General features: G+C 50.1%; 1 protein-coding gene across 3 annotated transcripts; it reads right to left on the bottom strand.

Moving 5' to 3' along the window:
* Nucleotides 1-3518: 3518 nt before the first annotated feature.
* Nucleotides 3519-12143, bottom strand: LOC136944635 (interleukin-22 receptor subunit alpha-2-like). Of its 3 annotated transcripts, none has more exons than XM_067238475.1 (7): nt 11738-12143; nt 6947-7067; nt 5609-5778; nt 5018-5187; nt 4695-4824; nt 3946-4084; nt 3519-3646 (listed from the first exon to the last, which is right to left on the bottom strand). In XM_067238475.1, the coding sequence occupies exons 1-6, from the start codon at nt 11781-11783 to the stop codon at nt 4002-4004; spliced, it is 720 nt and encodes a 239-aa protein (XP_067094576.1). In that variant the 5' UTR covers nt 11784-12143; the 3' UTR covers nt 3519-3646; nt 3946-4001. The 3 variants fall into 3 exon arrangements, with proteins under 3 accessions (XP_067094576.1, XP_067094577.1, XP_067094579.1); XM_067238476.1 differs by having other exon boundaries at nt 3946-4069; XM_067238478.1 differs by lacking the exons at nt 3519-3646; nt 3946-4084 and having other exon boundaries at nt 4656-4824.
* Nucleotides 12144-14840: the final 2697 nt, after the last annotated feature.

The following is a 14840-nucleotide window of genomic DNA, read 5'->3' as shown; positions in this document are numbered from 1 at the left end:
CAGACACCCAGAGGAGCTGAAGCAGGAGAGGGTTTCAGACACCAGAGGAGCTGAAGCAGGGAGGGTTTCAGACACCCAGAGGAGCTGAAGCAGGGAGGGTTTCAGACACCAGAGGAGCTGAAGCAGGGAGGGGTTTCAGACACCAGAGGAGCTGAAGCAGGGAGGGTTTCAGACACCAGAGGAGCTGAAGCAGGGAGGGTTTCAGACACCAGAGGAGCTGAAGCAGGGAGGGTTTCAGACACCAGAGGAGCTGAAGCAGGGAGGGGTTTCAGACACCAGAGGAGCTGAAGCAGGGAGGGTTTCAGACACCAGAGGAGCTGAAGCAGGGAGGGTTTCAGACACCAGAGGAGCTGAAACAGGGAGGGTTTCAGACACCAGAGGAGCTGAAGCAGGGAGGGTTTCAGACACCAGAGGAGCTGAAGCAGGAGGGTTTCAGACACCAGAGGAGCTGAAACAGGGAGGGTTTCAGACACCAGAGGAGCTGAAACAGGGAGGGTTTCAGACACCAGAGGAGCTGAAGCAGGGAGGGTTTCAGACACCAGAGGAGCTGAAGCAGGGAGGGTTTCAGACACCAGAGGAGCTGAAACAGGGAGGGTTTCAGACACCAGAGGAGCTGAAGCAGGGAGGGTTTCAGACACCAGAGGAGCTGAAGCAGGGAGGGTTTCAGACACCAGAGGAGCTGAAGCAGGGAGGGTTTCAGACACCAGAGGAGCTGAAGCAGGGAGGGTTTCAGACACCAGAGGAGCTGAAGCAGGGAGGGTTTCAGACACCAGAGGAGCTGAAACAGGGAAGGTTTCAGACACCAGAGGAGCTGAAGCAGGGAGGGTTTCAGACACCAGAGGAGCTGAAACAGGGAGGGTTTCAGACACCAGAGGAGCTGAAACAGGGAGGGTTTCAGACACCAGAGGAGCTGAAACAGGGAGGGTTTCAGACACCAGAGGAGCTGAAGCAGGAGGGTTTCAGACACCAGAGGAGCTGAAGCAGGAGGGTTTCAGACATCAGAGGAGCTGAAGCAGGGAGGGTTTCAGACACCAGAGGAGCTGAAGCAGGGAGGGTTTCAGACACCAGAGGAGCTGAAGCAGGGAGGGTTTCAGACACCAGAGGAGCTGAAACAGGGAAGGTTTCAGACACCAGAGGAGCTGAAACAGGGAGGGGTTTCAGACACCAGAGGAGCTGAAACAGGAGGGTTTCAGACACCAGAGGAATTGAAACAGGGAGGGTTTCAAATGTTCTCCGTAACTGTGACAACGCAAGTGTCACAATGGGAGACGGTGAGGTGATACACCTGTAACACGACTCCGCCCGATTGGGTGGACGCCCAGGTGACAGCTTCCTGTGAAAGTGGGGCAGGTTCCCAGCCTCGCCAGCCCCCTAGCCCCCAGATTTTCCCCCAGCCTCCAGCAGACTCTCTGGCCCCCAGATGCAGAATCTCTCACGGTGTCTTGTTTCTCTCAGGGAACCGTAACCTGGCAACAAGCTGCCGTGACACACCTTGTCCCCGTATCTGGAGCTGCTGCCTTCTTCAACACTCACGGAACCTTTATGGTCGGGGGAGGGAGGGCAACACGACCTTTGGTTTATTTGCATACTTTGTTGGTGTTGTCACTCGGGCGGGAGGCGGGAGGGAGGGGTGGGGGAGGAAGTGGGGAGGGTGGCGAGGAGTGTGGGGGGAGGGCGGGGGAGAGCTGCTAAATCATTCTGAAGCCCTGACATAAGAACCCCTGACTTATTTTGAAGTCCTGACATAACAACCCCTGACTCTTATTCTGAAGTCCTGACATAACAACCCTGACTCTTAGATCAACAAAGTTACATCTCTCCTCTACGCTGATCAGTCTCGTTTGAAAGAAACAAAGTAATTTTTTCCCGTCAATATTTTCTCTCTAGCCTCCACCAGGTCTACGTTTGTGAGGGGAATTTGCTCTCTGCGAAGGCAAGCAGAGATCAAAAACCATCTCCTCAAGGAAAATAACATGTTATGGAGAAAACAACCATGAACTCTCATGAATCATTAAATACAAATGTGTTTATTCAAAGATGATTCAGTATTATACTGTACTTGGTGGCTCATGTGACACATCACATGTACATATTTGTAGAAGCAGATTATTGCATTTGAATATCAAAAATCAAGACAGTGATGTATTAACTGTATGAAACGTCTCGTTCGAGCAGCTGCCCCACATGTTGACCAGCCTGTTGACCAGCCTGTCGACCAGCCTGTCGACCAGCCTGTCGACCAGCCTGTCGACCAGCATCCAGGCTGTGTGCATGGAACTCAGAGTCAGGGTGAGGATGTATTCCTCTTGAAACCACAAACACACACAAAGTCTTGATTGCAGTCAAAAGGAGAGGGGGAGGAGAGGAGAGGAAAAAGCAGAGGGGGGGAGAGGGGGAGGAGGAGAGGAGAGGAGAGGGGAGGAGGGGAGGAGGGGAGAGGGGGGAGGAGGGGGAGGAGAGGGAGGGGGAGGAGAGGAGAGGAGAGGGGGGAGGAGGGGGAGGAGAGGGAGGGGGAGGAGAGGAGAGGAGAGGAGAGGGGGGAGGAGAGGAGAGGAGAGGAAAAAGCAGAGGGGGGAGAGGGGGAGGAGGAGAGTGATCATCAGACACACACACTTCCACCATTACAGACACAGTCAGCCCAGGACACGGATCACCCAATCTCCCAGAGGTATCTGGCACATTTTGTCCTCCTCCCCCGACCCCTCCTCTCCCAGCCGCTCCTCCCCCTCCTCTCTGTGGTCACCTCTGAGGGGAGGCTGGGTAGCATGGTGCTGTCCCTCCACCACTATCCCAGGGAACCAGCTCTGCTTGTACCCAGATGACGGCTCTCCTGGGGGGGGTGTGTGTGGGAGGCAGAGGGGGGGGCCGTGCTGGGGGGCCGGGGGGACCTGGTTGGAGGCGTACACACGGGTCTCCTCAGGGTCCAGCCAATCAGAATCCCTCTCGCAGAGAAGGTCTGACAACAGGGGCGCCCTCTGTCCAGCGGTTGCCAGGTTTGCCAGGGGAAAACCCCCCTCGATGTGAGAGAGTAGCGTCAGACAGACGGACGTGTCCCTCTGGGTGTCCGGCTGCAGTCCAGGGAGGCGGGGGCCCAGAGAGGGGGGGGGCTCCAGGAGGCTCTGGGAGGGAGGCTCCCCTGGAGGCGGTGCCCACAGCTGGGCATGGTTCTCTCTGAGCCCAGGGGGGATGGGCCCCCCTCCCTGGCTGGTTGGACCCCCACCATGCTGTAGATGGTGGAGGAGTGGAGGCTGTTGTTGGAGTCTTCTGGAGGGGGTGTCTGGAGGGAGAAGGGCCCCCGCTGCCAGAGAGAGGGGTGAGGAGGGGGCGTCCTGGGGGGAGAGGGGCCCCCGCTGCCAGAGAGAGGGGGAGGAGGGGGCATCCTGGGGGAGAGGGGCCCCCGCTGGCAGAGAGAGGGGGAGGAGGGGGCATCCTGGGGGGAGAGGGGCCCCCGCTGGCAGAGAGGGGGGGTGGAGGGGGCGTCCTGGGGGGAGTAACAGCCAGAGTCCCTGCTGACCTGGGGCCTGGTGAGGGGGGGCTTCCTGGCCCCCTCTGTCCCCCCCAGACAGGGCCCCTCGGCATGGGCCAGGGAGAGGACCACCTTCTGGGGCTGGAGCAGGTGAGGGGAGCCCTTGCTGGACATCACTTTCTGGAGGGTCGAGAGATGGAGGAAGTTAGACAAGTAGCCTTTTTTAACAAAGTACTCAAGTATGACCATCTGACTATAATAGCAAACCACAGAATGATCCTTCAAGGAAGTCATTTTGTGTCCTACATTACATAACTATTGCATTCACTTTCTACAACTCAGACATTCAGCAGAGCCTTCCATATCTTTACGTCTCCTGACTGGGTAATGACATCACAGGCAGGAACACACACGTGGGGAGGATGTTTCTAGTAAAGGAGAGTTTCCGGGAGAGTCAGGGAGTTCCCCTGCAGCCTCACCGTGCAGTCTGGAAGATCCCGCTTCTGTCTCATGTAGTGACACGTCAACACCGTTACTACGGAGACGCACCCCACCAGGAGACAGGCGGACAACAGTAACCATGGAACAGGTGCCAGGGGTCATCTGTGGGGTGGGCATCTGTAACAGTTGTAACAATGTAATGCCTACAGTGCTGTAACAGGTGCTATAACCGGTGTAATAGTGGACTAGTTATGTACTGGGGTGGACTAGCTGGTGTACTGGTGTGGACTAGTTATGTACTGGGGTGGACTAGCTGGTGTGGACTAGCTGGTGTGCTGGTGTGGACTAGCTGTGTGCTGGTGTGGACAGCTGGTGTACTGGTGTGGACTAGCTGTGTGCTGGTGTGGACTAGCTGTGTACTGGTGTGGACTAGCTGTGTGCTGGTGTGGACTAGCTGTGTACTGGTGTGGACTAGCTGTGTGCTGGTGTGGACTAGCTGTGTGCTGGTGTGGACTAGCTGTGTACTGGTGTGGACTAGCTGTGTACTGGTGTGGACTAGCTGTGTGCTGGTGTGGACAGCTGGTGTACTGGTGTGGACTAGCTGTGTGCTGGTGTGGACTATCTGTGTGCTGGTGTGGACTAGCTGTGTGCTGGTGTGGACTAGCTGTGTGGACTAGCTGTGTGCTGGTGTGGACTAGCTGTGTGCTGGTGTGGACTATTTGTGTGCTGGTGTGGACTAGCTGTGTGCTGGTGTGGACTAAGGCTCAGTGCGGCCAGGTGAGCTCACTGATGCAGAAGGAGGCCTCCTGGCTGGGGGAGCGCTGCTGGTTCAGGTAGGGACGGTACACCACTGCCCCACAGGCCTTTGACACACCTGGTCTCTGGACCTCGAACACCCCATTAGAAGTCTCCTTCACCTGAGCAAGGAGATAGACTTGGAGTTACAGTAGAGAGCAAACATGACTAAAACCTAGTTTCACTTTGGCATTATGGGAAACTGTGTAGATCAATGGGCAAAATGTGAGTGTGTATGTATGTGATTATGTGTGTGTGCGTGTGTGTGTGAGAGTGTGTATGTGTGTGTGTGTGTGTGTGAGAGAGAGAGCTCACGTCAGCATTGCCAGTGGTGATGGTGAGGTTGTAGTAGGCATCATAGTGGGAGTAGGATAACTTGTTCTTGGTGAGCACCTCCTCAACCCTGGGGGGGAGAGAGCAGAGCACCTCCACAGACCCCTTCAGCTCACCCTCAACTACCTTCAGGAGGGGAGGGCCCAGTACCGCTGGGGGAAGGGGAGGACGGGGGAGGGAGGAGAGAGAGAGATGTGGAGTTTAGAAGATAATGAGGCAGTTTTACAATACGTGTCACAGGGGATTAGGATGTTCTAGAGATTAAAGATGGAGAACCTGTGACCTGCTGAACAGTTGAAGGGAGAGGAGGTGAGAGCAGATGAGAGAGGAGGAGGAGAGAGGACAGGATACTAACTGTCTTCCAGGGGTTTGAAGGGAGAGGAGGTGATAGCAGATGAGAGAGGAGGAGGAGAGAGGACAGGATACTAACTGTCTTCCAGGGGTTTGAAGGGAGAGGAGGTGAGAGCAGATGAGAGAGGAGGAGGAGAGAGGACAGGATACTAACTGTCTTCCAGGGGTTTGAAGGGAGAGGAGGTGAGAGCAGAGGAGAGAGGAGGAGGAGAGGATACTAACTGTCTTCCAGGGGTTTGAAGGTTGGTGTCTCTCCCAGCAGCGTGGTGTTGGCGTAGACACGAGCCAGGAAGCGGGAGGAGTGGTAGTCGTACGTCGTGTCAGCACTGAGGTTACAGGAGAGAGACCTCATGTTCTGACACTCCAGCTTCGGCACAAACTCTGTCCCGTATCTGGAGGGAAGCACACACATGTCATAAACACACTCTGGGAGCACACACCACACACACAACCTGCACATCACACACATGCAACACACCCACATAATCTCCAAAACACACTCTGATAACACGCAACATACACTCACACCTACAGACCAGAGAGACCACAGGTGACTCGCTCCTACAGACCAGAGAGACCACAGGTGACTCGCTCCTACAGACCAGAGAGACCACAGGTGACTCGCTCCTACAGACCAGACAGACCACAGGTGACTCGCTCCTACAGACCAGAGAGACCACAGGTGACTCGCTCCTACAGACCAGAGAGACCACAGGTGACTCGCTCCTACAGACCAGACAGACCACAGGTGACTCGCTCCTACAGACCAGAGAGACCACAGGTGACTCGCTCCTACAGACCAGAGAGACCACAGGTGACAGTCTCAAACAGAAGGTCAATCCCATTTGTGAAACACTTGACATTTGCCTCTGCAGCCGTGCCATGAGTAATTACATTAGATGACATTTCCCAAACAGTTTGAGTGTGACAGAGAGAGACAGAGAGAGAGAAACAAAGAGAGAGAGAGAGGAACAGAGAGAGTCAGAGAGAGACAGAGAGAGAGAGAAACAAAGAGAGAGAGAGAAACAGAGAGCAAGAGAGAAACAAAGAGAGAGACAGAGAGAGAAACAAAGAGAGAGACAAAGAGAGAGAAACAAAGAGAGAGAAACAGAGAGAGGACATAGAGAGAGAGAGAGAGAGAGAGAGAGAGAGAGAGAGAGAGAGAGAGAGAGAGAGAGAGAGAGAGAGAGAGAGAGAGAGAGAGAGAAAGAAAGAAAGAGAAACACATAAGGAAACTACAGCGACCAGAGCGAGACTTAACACATGACCGATGAGGAGTGTGGGGTCTCTCCAGTCAGAACAAGTGACCGACGAGGAGTGTGGGGTCTCTCCAGTCAGAACAAGTGACCGACGAGGAGTGTGGGGTCTCTCCAGTCAGAACAAGTGACCGACGAGGAGTGTGGGGTCTCTCCAGTCAGAACAAGTGACCGACGAGGAGTGTGGGGTCTCTCCAGTCAGAACAAGTGACCGACGAGGAGTGTGGGGTCTCTCCAGTCAGAACAAGTGACCGACGAGGAGTGTGGGGTCTCTCCAGTCAGAACAGAGGTAGAAGATGCTCACCTGGCCCAGAAGACACTGTAGAGGACGTCCCCTCCACCACTTCCATCCTCACCCCACTGCAGCACGTTATGGAAGTTCCTGGATACGAAGTATGGTCTCTCCTGACATGATACCCCGCAGCCTGGGGGAGGGGGGGAGGGAGGGAAGAGAGGGAGGGGAAGGGGGAGGGAGGGGGAGGGAGGGGAAGGGGGAGGGAGAGGAGGGAAGGGAGGGAGGGAGGGGAAGGGAGGGAGGGGGAGGGAAGGGAGGGAGAGGAGGGAAGGGAGGGAGAGGAGGGAAGGGAGGGAGGGAGGGGGAGGGGAAGGGGGGGAGGGAGGCATAAATATCTATGATGTGGAATGTTTGTGATTTCTGCTAAATTGGCAAATTACCTGCCAGGTGAGAATTAAATAAGAATGACAACCTTACCAATCAACCAATTTATTTCTCTTTTTTTGCATGGATGTGATTTTGTGGCGATTTTCTGTTCACTCTATATTACTTACTACTAAGACGTGTAAATATGTGCATGCAAATGTGAATGTTCTGTTTGCATGTAACACATTTCTACACAAAATACACAATTATTGTCCTACAGACAAACCTGAAATTATTGAATAGTACAATAACCAGGCAGTGTGAACAAAAAAAGTAGAACAAAAATTTAATTAGTTTACAAATATTTTCATGGTTGACTTCCATGGTGAAAAAACATCTAAACATTTTGACCAATATGGCTTTTACACGATGACAAAATAACTGTTTTGGTGGCATTGGTCAATTCACCAACACAATACCTAGGTTTTGAAGCATGAATTAAATGTTTTGGGTGAGAAACTACCTTTTGCAGACATGCTATAGAGTTGTGATGTCCCATTAAACAGTTGTGACAATTACACTTATAGTTTAGAGAATGTAAAAAAATTAGCCAAAGTGATTGAGAGAAACGGTAACACTTTAGAATAATGGAATTATTAGAATAAATAATTAATTATTAAAAGTAATTATTCACAAATTCACAAAAGTAACATGTCTAAAAAGTGAACAATTTGGCTGTTTTACTCTTAACATGATCATGACTTTTCAGAAGCTTGTGCCTCAAATGGGTTCTTTGTGGAAACCAGTTTATGATATTATACCCCCCCAAATACGTTAGCTACTGGTTGAGCTTGTGACTACTCTTACCAAAGGATGGACGTATGTTCTCTGTTTATTTAAAACGTAAACATGGTATAATACAAATAATGATCATTTGTTTAACATTTTTAATAATTAAGAAGTGATGCTGACATGCTCATGATTGGATTAGTTTACTATTATGAGCTCTTAAGTGTCAGTTCAATATGTCTCAGACTCCAAAGACCTACCTTTATGTTACAGTAGCCGCCTGAGGAGGACTTCTCTTTAGGATATTAATATAAACATTGATGTTCTCTTGTCAAAAACAATTTGCATCCTGCATTTATGTTGCGATAAGCGTAAAACCACATCTTCCAGATGACAATGTTTGTTAGAATATCACTAGTGAAATGGTATGTGTAAGCCATCCCCACAAAACCATTTTGCCAAATCCCAGCAGAAAGACCATGTACCCCAATCTTTAAACACAATTTACCCTTTTTGACACATTTCTCAGGTTCATTCACACTTCTTTGCAAAAGTCTAAACACACCTCTTACTTTAAGACACAATTATCACCATTATGTCATTCAGAAAAAACTGCCATTTGATAAGTAAACCCAAAACAGCGCAATTCAAACACCCTTACCAACCAATTATCCATGTGTAAGCACTAACAAGCAAATATACTCAACAAGCAGTCAGGGGTTTGGAATGAATACAAAGGTAAGCTCATCTGTACTTTGAAATCATGGATGAAAATATCAGAAGAAAAGGAAGAATTGTCCAAATGAGAGGAGGTGGACAAGGGAGAGGAAGAGGAAGAGGAAGAAGAACAACAATCTCAAATGAGATCCATGCCACACTATGACAGAAATCCCTATGATGATTTGTTTATTTCCTTGTTTTCTTAGCCTTTGTTCCCCAAATTACAATTTACAGCAATACATTTGTGTTGTTGACTAACAGTACTACTATTTGTATACTGTGACTACTACAGTAACAAGAGTTCAAAATGCAATTGCTGTATAATAGAAAATAAACAGCCTGTAAGAAGGACAATTGCAGTAATTGTGAGTTTTATGATTTACATCATGTCAAACTCATGAGGTGGAACATATCTAAAATTCAGGGACACGTTATAGTCAATAGTTCTTGAAAACCTTTTTATAATAGTGTTTTCAATTCCTCCCAGCAGTGTCTAAAGGGTATTCAGAAGGTTGAATTTATTTGAGGGCTTTGTGTGTATTTTGAATGCAAAGTTAGGTTTATACGACAGATAATATGGTTTTGACTACAGTGTTTGATTTTGGGTCAAAAGTCAATTGTTTGGCCAAAACAGTGTAAGTATGAAGATGTGTGTTTAGAGTTTGGAGAAAACACAGTACACATTCAAGAAATGTGTCTTAGCAATTGAGAAAAACTGTAACAACCGACCATTATTCTAAAGTGTTACCAGAGAAACTGGAACACACATGTTCTGGTCTTTAGAGGCCTGGCTGGACATGTGACACTAAACTATATCAAACATCTTCACGACTCACAGAACAGACAAAGGCCCAACAACAAAACAAGATCTGCACATACACCACACACACACACAACCACACACACACAGATAGATAAAGAAACATTGAGAGAGAGACAGAGAGAAAGAAAGAGAGAGAGAGACAGAGAGAGAGAGAGAGACATTGAGAGAGAGACAGAGAGAAAGAAAGAGAGAGAGAGAGAGAGAGAGAGAGAGAGGGAGAGAGAGAAAGAGAGACAGAGGGAGAGAGACAGAGAGAAAGAAAGAGAGAGACAGAGAGAGAGAGAGAGAGAGAGAGAGAGAGAGAGAGAGAGAGAGAAAGAGAGACAGAGAAAGAGACATAGGGAAAGAGAGAGAGAAAGAGTGAAATAGTGAGAGAGAGACATAGAGAAAGAGAGAGAGAGAGAGAGAGAGAGAGAGAGAGAGAGAGAGAGAGAGAGAGAGAGAGAGAGAGAGAGAGAGAGAAAGAAAGAGAGAGAGAGAGAATGTCCCAGTGATTCAGATCTCCGGTTAATCTTCCATTTTCAACATGTCAATTGTGGATTGTTCATTAACCCCAATAAAGTGTGACTGTACAGCCACTGGCCACATCTGTAGAGTACAGGCCACCTGCAGGTCACGTGTGTAGATTACAGGTTAGGCAAATTAAACCTGTTTGAAACCAACCACACAGCCAACAGGAACCCTCTCTTCGCAATTTGCATTTTTATGAGCAATGCAATAATAAACTCAATATCACACAACGTGAGAGCAGAATAGATCTCAGAATAGGCAAATGAAAGAGGTGGTGAATCAATTTCCCACAAATCACAGGGATTCAGAGTGAGAGAGGGACAAACACAGAGAGAGAGAGACCGGGAGGGAGAAAAGGAAGACTCTCTCTCTCTCACTCTCTCTCTAACATCTCAGCTACCAGACACAGTGTAAAGCAGGGGTGGGGAACGTCCGGCCCGAAAACGTCCGAAATCATTTGGTCCGGCCCGCCATGGCACTGCAGGAACCATATTATTAGGTGCATTATTTGTTGGCAGCAGCACTATTTTTATATGTGGAAGAGGACCGTGGAGGCGCACAGCGTTGCGTACCAATGCACCAAATTTTGGTACATTGGTACGGGACATTGGAATTCCACACTTGGAATTCCACACTTGGCCTGATTAACCCTCAGATCGATAAGCAGTCTCAAAAATGGTAGCAATATAAAAAATAATACGATCCCTTTCCGTAATCATGATACCCCCCAATAAATGTTCGATGCACCCCTAGTCAAAGCAGGCTGCATCCGTGCCAGCTAACATCACAAACCTCACCAAAGAGAAGCAGTTCCAGCCATCACATTAGGGGTGAGTTCATTAAATGTTTGACCAAATATAGCAGGAACATATTTAAGTTGATAATTCTGTACGGCCCCCAAATGATTTTATAAATATCCAAATGGCAGAAGAAAGGTTCCCCACCCCTGGTGTAAAGTAACCACATCTCAGCTACCAGCCAGTGTAAAGTAACCACATCTCAGCTACCAGACACAGTGTAAAGTAACCACATATCAGCTACCAGACACAGTGTAAAGTAACCACATCTCAGCTACCAGACAGTGTAAAGTAACCACATCTCAGCTACCAGACACAGTGTAAAGTAACCACATCTCAGCTACCAGACATTGTAAAGTAACCACATCTCAGCTACCAGACACAGTGTAAAGTAACATCTCAGCAACCAGACACAGTGTAAAGTAACCACATCTCAGCTACCAGACCAGTGTAAAGTAACCACATCTCATCTACCAGACACAGTGTAAAGTAACCACATCTCAGCTACCAGACCAGTGTAAAGTAACCACATCTCATCTACCAGACACAGTGTAAAGTAACCACATCTCAGCTACCAGACCAGTGTAAAGTAACCACATCTCAGCTACCAGACACAGTGTAAAGTAACCACATCTCAGCTACCAGACACAGTGTAAAGTAACCACATCTCAGCTACCAGACACAGTGTAAAGTAACCACATCTCAGCTACCAGACACAGTGTAAAGTAACCACATCTCAGCTACCAGACACAGTGTAAAGTAACCACATCTCAGCTACCAGACACAGTGTAGAGTAACATCTCAGGAGGTACCAGGAGGTACCAGGGGATGAGGGGGATAAGAGGCAGGACTCACCATGGTGGTACAGCAGCAGAACCAGGACCAGCACAGGACGGAGCATCCCTGCGGGTTATGAGGGTCTGATCAGACCAGGGTCCACAGCCCTGCCCAGCAGGGGCGCAGAGCTGAGAGGTACCCCACAGAGGGCTCTGGATCCCTGGGAACACAGCAGATCAACAACCCCGTCCTCTGGAAGCAGGTAGATACGGGAGACCAGGAGAACCAGGGAGTTCCAGGTCCTAAAACCAGGTAGTGGAGGAGGAACTAGGTTGTAGAACTAGGAAGTAGAACCAGGACGTAGAACCAGGAAGTTGTCCCAGGCAGTAGAACCAGGAAGTAGACCCAGTCGGTAGACCCAGGAAGTGGACCCAGTCGGTAGACCCAGGAAGTGGACCCAGGCGGTAGAACCAGGAAGTAGACCCAGTCGGTAGACCCAGGAAGTGGACCCAGGCGGTAGACCCAGGAAGTAGACCCAGTCGGTAGAACCAGGAAGTGGACCCAGGCGGTAGACCCAGGAAGTAGACCCAGTCGGTAGAACCAGGAAGTAGACCCAGTCGGTAGACCCAGGAAGTAGACCCAGTCGGTAGAACCAGGAAGTAGACCCAGTCGGTAGACCCAGGCGGTGGAAGAGGGAGGCCAGGAGATGTGAGCTGGCGAGTGGAGACTGCTGTGGGTCCACAGGTGTGGAGCTGAACTTTGAAAATCTCTTATCACTCTGTTCCTGTTGTAACCCTCATTGCTCCTCCCCCTCATCCACCTTGCTGTTTATGACTGGCCAACCTCTCCTGCTCTCTCTTTCCCTCCTTCTCGCTCCAGATCCACTTCTTGTCTTTCTGGTTTTATCAGTGTTGAGTGGAAACTGATCCTGTGTGTGTGTGTGTGTATGTGTGTGTGAGAGAGTGTGTGTGCGTGTGTGTGTGTTTGAGAGTGTGTGTGTGTGTGTGAGAGAGAGAGAGAGTGTGTGTGTGTGTGTGTGTGTGAGAGTGTGTGTGTGAGTGTGAGAGAGAGTGTGTGTGCGTGTGTGTGTGTGTGGGAGTGTCCAGCAGAGAGAATGGTGCTTCTGGGAAACCATCTCTCCCAGCAGGAACTCTGCAATCACGCATCTTTCTCCTCTCTTTTCCCCACCTCTTCTCTCCTCTCCCCTCCTCTCCTCTCCCCACCTATCCTCTCCCCTCCTCTCCCCACCTATCCTCTCCCCTCCTCTCCTCTACCCACCTATCCTCTCCCCTCCTCTCCCCACCTATCCTTTCCCCTCCTCTCCAGCCTCTCCCCACCTCTCCTCTCCAGCCTCTCCTCTCCCCACCTCTCCAGCCTCTCCCCAGCCTCTCCCCACCTCTCCAGCCTCTCCTCTCCCCACTTCTCCTCTCCAGCTTCTCCTCTCCCCACCTCTCCAGCCTCTCCTCTCCCCACCTCTCCTCTCCCCACTTCTCCTCTCCAGCCTCTCCTCTCCAGCCTCTCCTCTCCCCACATCTCCTCTCCCCACCTCTCAAGCCTCTCCTCTCCCCACCTCTCCAGCCTCTCCTCTCCCCACCTCTCCTCTCCCCATCTCTCCTCTCCCCACCTCTCCTCTCCAGCCTCTCCTCTCACCACCTCTCCTCTCCCCACCTCTCTTCTCCAGCCTCTCCTCTCCCCACCTCTCCTCTCCCCACCTCTCCAGCCTCTCAGGAACTCTGCAGTCATGCGTGTGTCACTGTGGTGGTATTTAAACAACATTCCTCCTGGTGGCCGGGCCACTTCACCCCTATGTGACTCAGTGATCCAGACAGAGCGCAGAGGCAGACCGCAGAGGCAGAGCACAGAGGCAGAGGCACAGAGGCAGAGCACAGAGGCAGAGGCACAGAGGCAGAGCACAGAGGCAGAGGCACAGAGGCAGAGCACAGAGGCAGAGCGCAGAGGCACAGCTCAGAGGCACAGAGGCACAGAGGCAGAGGCACAGAGGCAGAGCACAGAGGCAGAGCACAGAGGCAGAGCACAGAGCCAGAGCACAGAGGCACAGAGGCAGAGCACAGAGCCAGAGGCACAGAGGCAGAGCACAGAGGCACAGAGGCAGAACACAGAGGCACAGAGGCAGAGGCACAGAGGCAGAACACAGAGGCACAGAGGCAGAGGCGTGGACTGGGAAGGAACAATGAGACAGGATCACTGACACGTCTGACATGACCAAGACCAAAAGCATTTCTTCTTACTCAGTCAATGTTCTCGGGTGGGGCTGGAACACACTGTTCCTACACTGAGTGTTTGGATGACAATCCTCATCAAGGCAGTGACCTGCTTCGTAAACATGCTGCAGATGTGATGTAAATATACATGCTGTTGATAATTTAGTTTACAATGTCCAGGATGTTTGGCCTTGTTACCGAGGGTTACGTCTAAGGCCTACATGCTGGCATGACGACAAGACTCAGGTGTAATGACCCGATAACCATAGAAACCAGCAGGTGTCCGGTAACCATGAACACAAAACAAATGTTCGGTGTTAAGATATTCAGGAGCTGCTTTTCCTTTCACAATACTGACTTCTACACACACACACACACATACACACACTCGTTCTCTCTCACACAAACACACACAGACATACACACACACACACTCAATCACAAACACACACACAATCTCACTCTCACACGTCATACATCTAGATAGTAACACAATGTTAGATTTCTAAATAGCAACAGGTGTGATATCTAGATTTCAGTATGTTATGTCTCTAGATGGCAGCATGTTTTATATCTAGATATCAAGAACATGCTGTGAATGTCTACCTGGACACACACACTCATACAGACACACACACACACTCATACAGACACACACACACACTCATACAGACACACACACACACTCATACAGACACACACACACACTCATAGACACACATCTGCTACGACTGTGCACCTGGGATTAACCAGGCACAGTCTGTCTGCTGTGGACTGTAGATTTGTAAACATTGTTTATGGAAAACAATACAAAACAGTTTATTTAGGACTTCAGTTTGTGAAAAAGGGATTATTCAGAAGAGTGTGTGTACATACATACATGTGTGTGTGTTCTCAGGGGAGGTGAGTGTGTGTGTGTTCTCAGGGGAGGTGAGTGTGTGTGTTCTCAGGGGAGGTGA

The sequence above is a fragment of the Osmerus mordax genome, chromosome 6 (genome assembly GCF_038355195.1).
Source record: "Osmerus mordax isolate fOsmMor3 chromosome 6, fOsmMor3.pri, whole genome shotgun sequence".
NCBI lineage: Eukaryota > Metazoa > Chordata > Actinopteri > Osmeriformes > Osmeridae > Osmerus > Osmerus mordax.
The sequence above is the reverse complement of the archived record's forward strand: the minus strand, read 5'-3'. Positions and strand labels throughout refer to the sequence as shown.

Bases quoted from the DNA above. Each gene is read 5' to 3' on its own strand.
- LOC136944635 (XM_067238475.1), bottom strand. From the start codon at position 11,783: ATGCTCCGTCCTGTGCTGGTCCTGGTTCTGCTGCTGTACCACCATG. The intron at 5,779-6,946 runs GTGAGCATCTTC...GCTTCCCTCCAG, and splicing joins TACAGTGTCTTCTGGGCCAG to ATACGGGACAGAGTTTGTGC. The intron at 4,085-4,694 runs GTGAGCTCACCT...CAACTGTTACAG, and splicing joins GGAGGCCTCCTTCTGCATCA to ATGCCCACCCCACAGATGAC.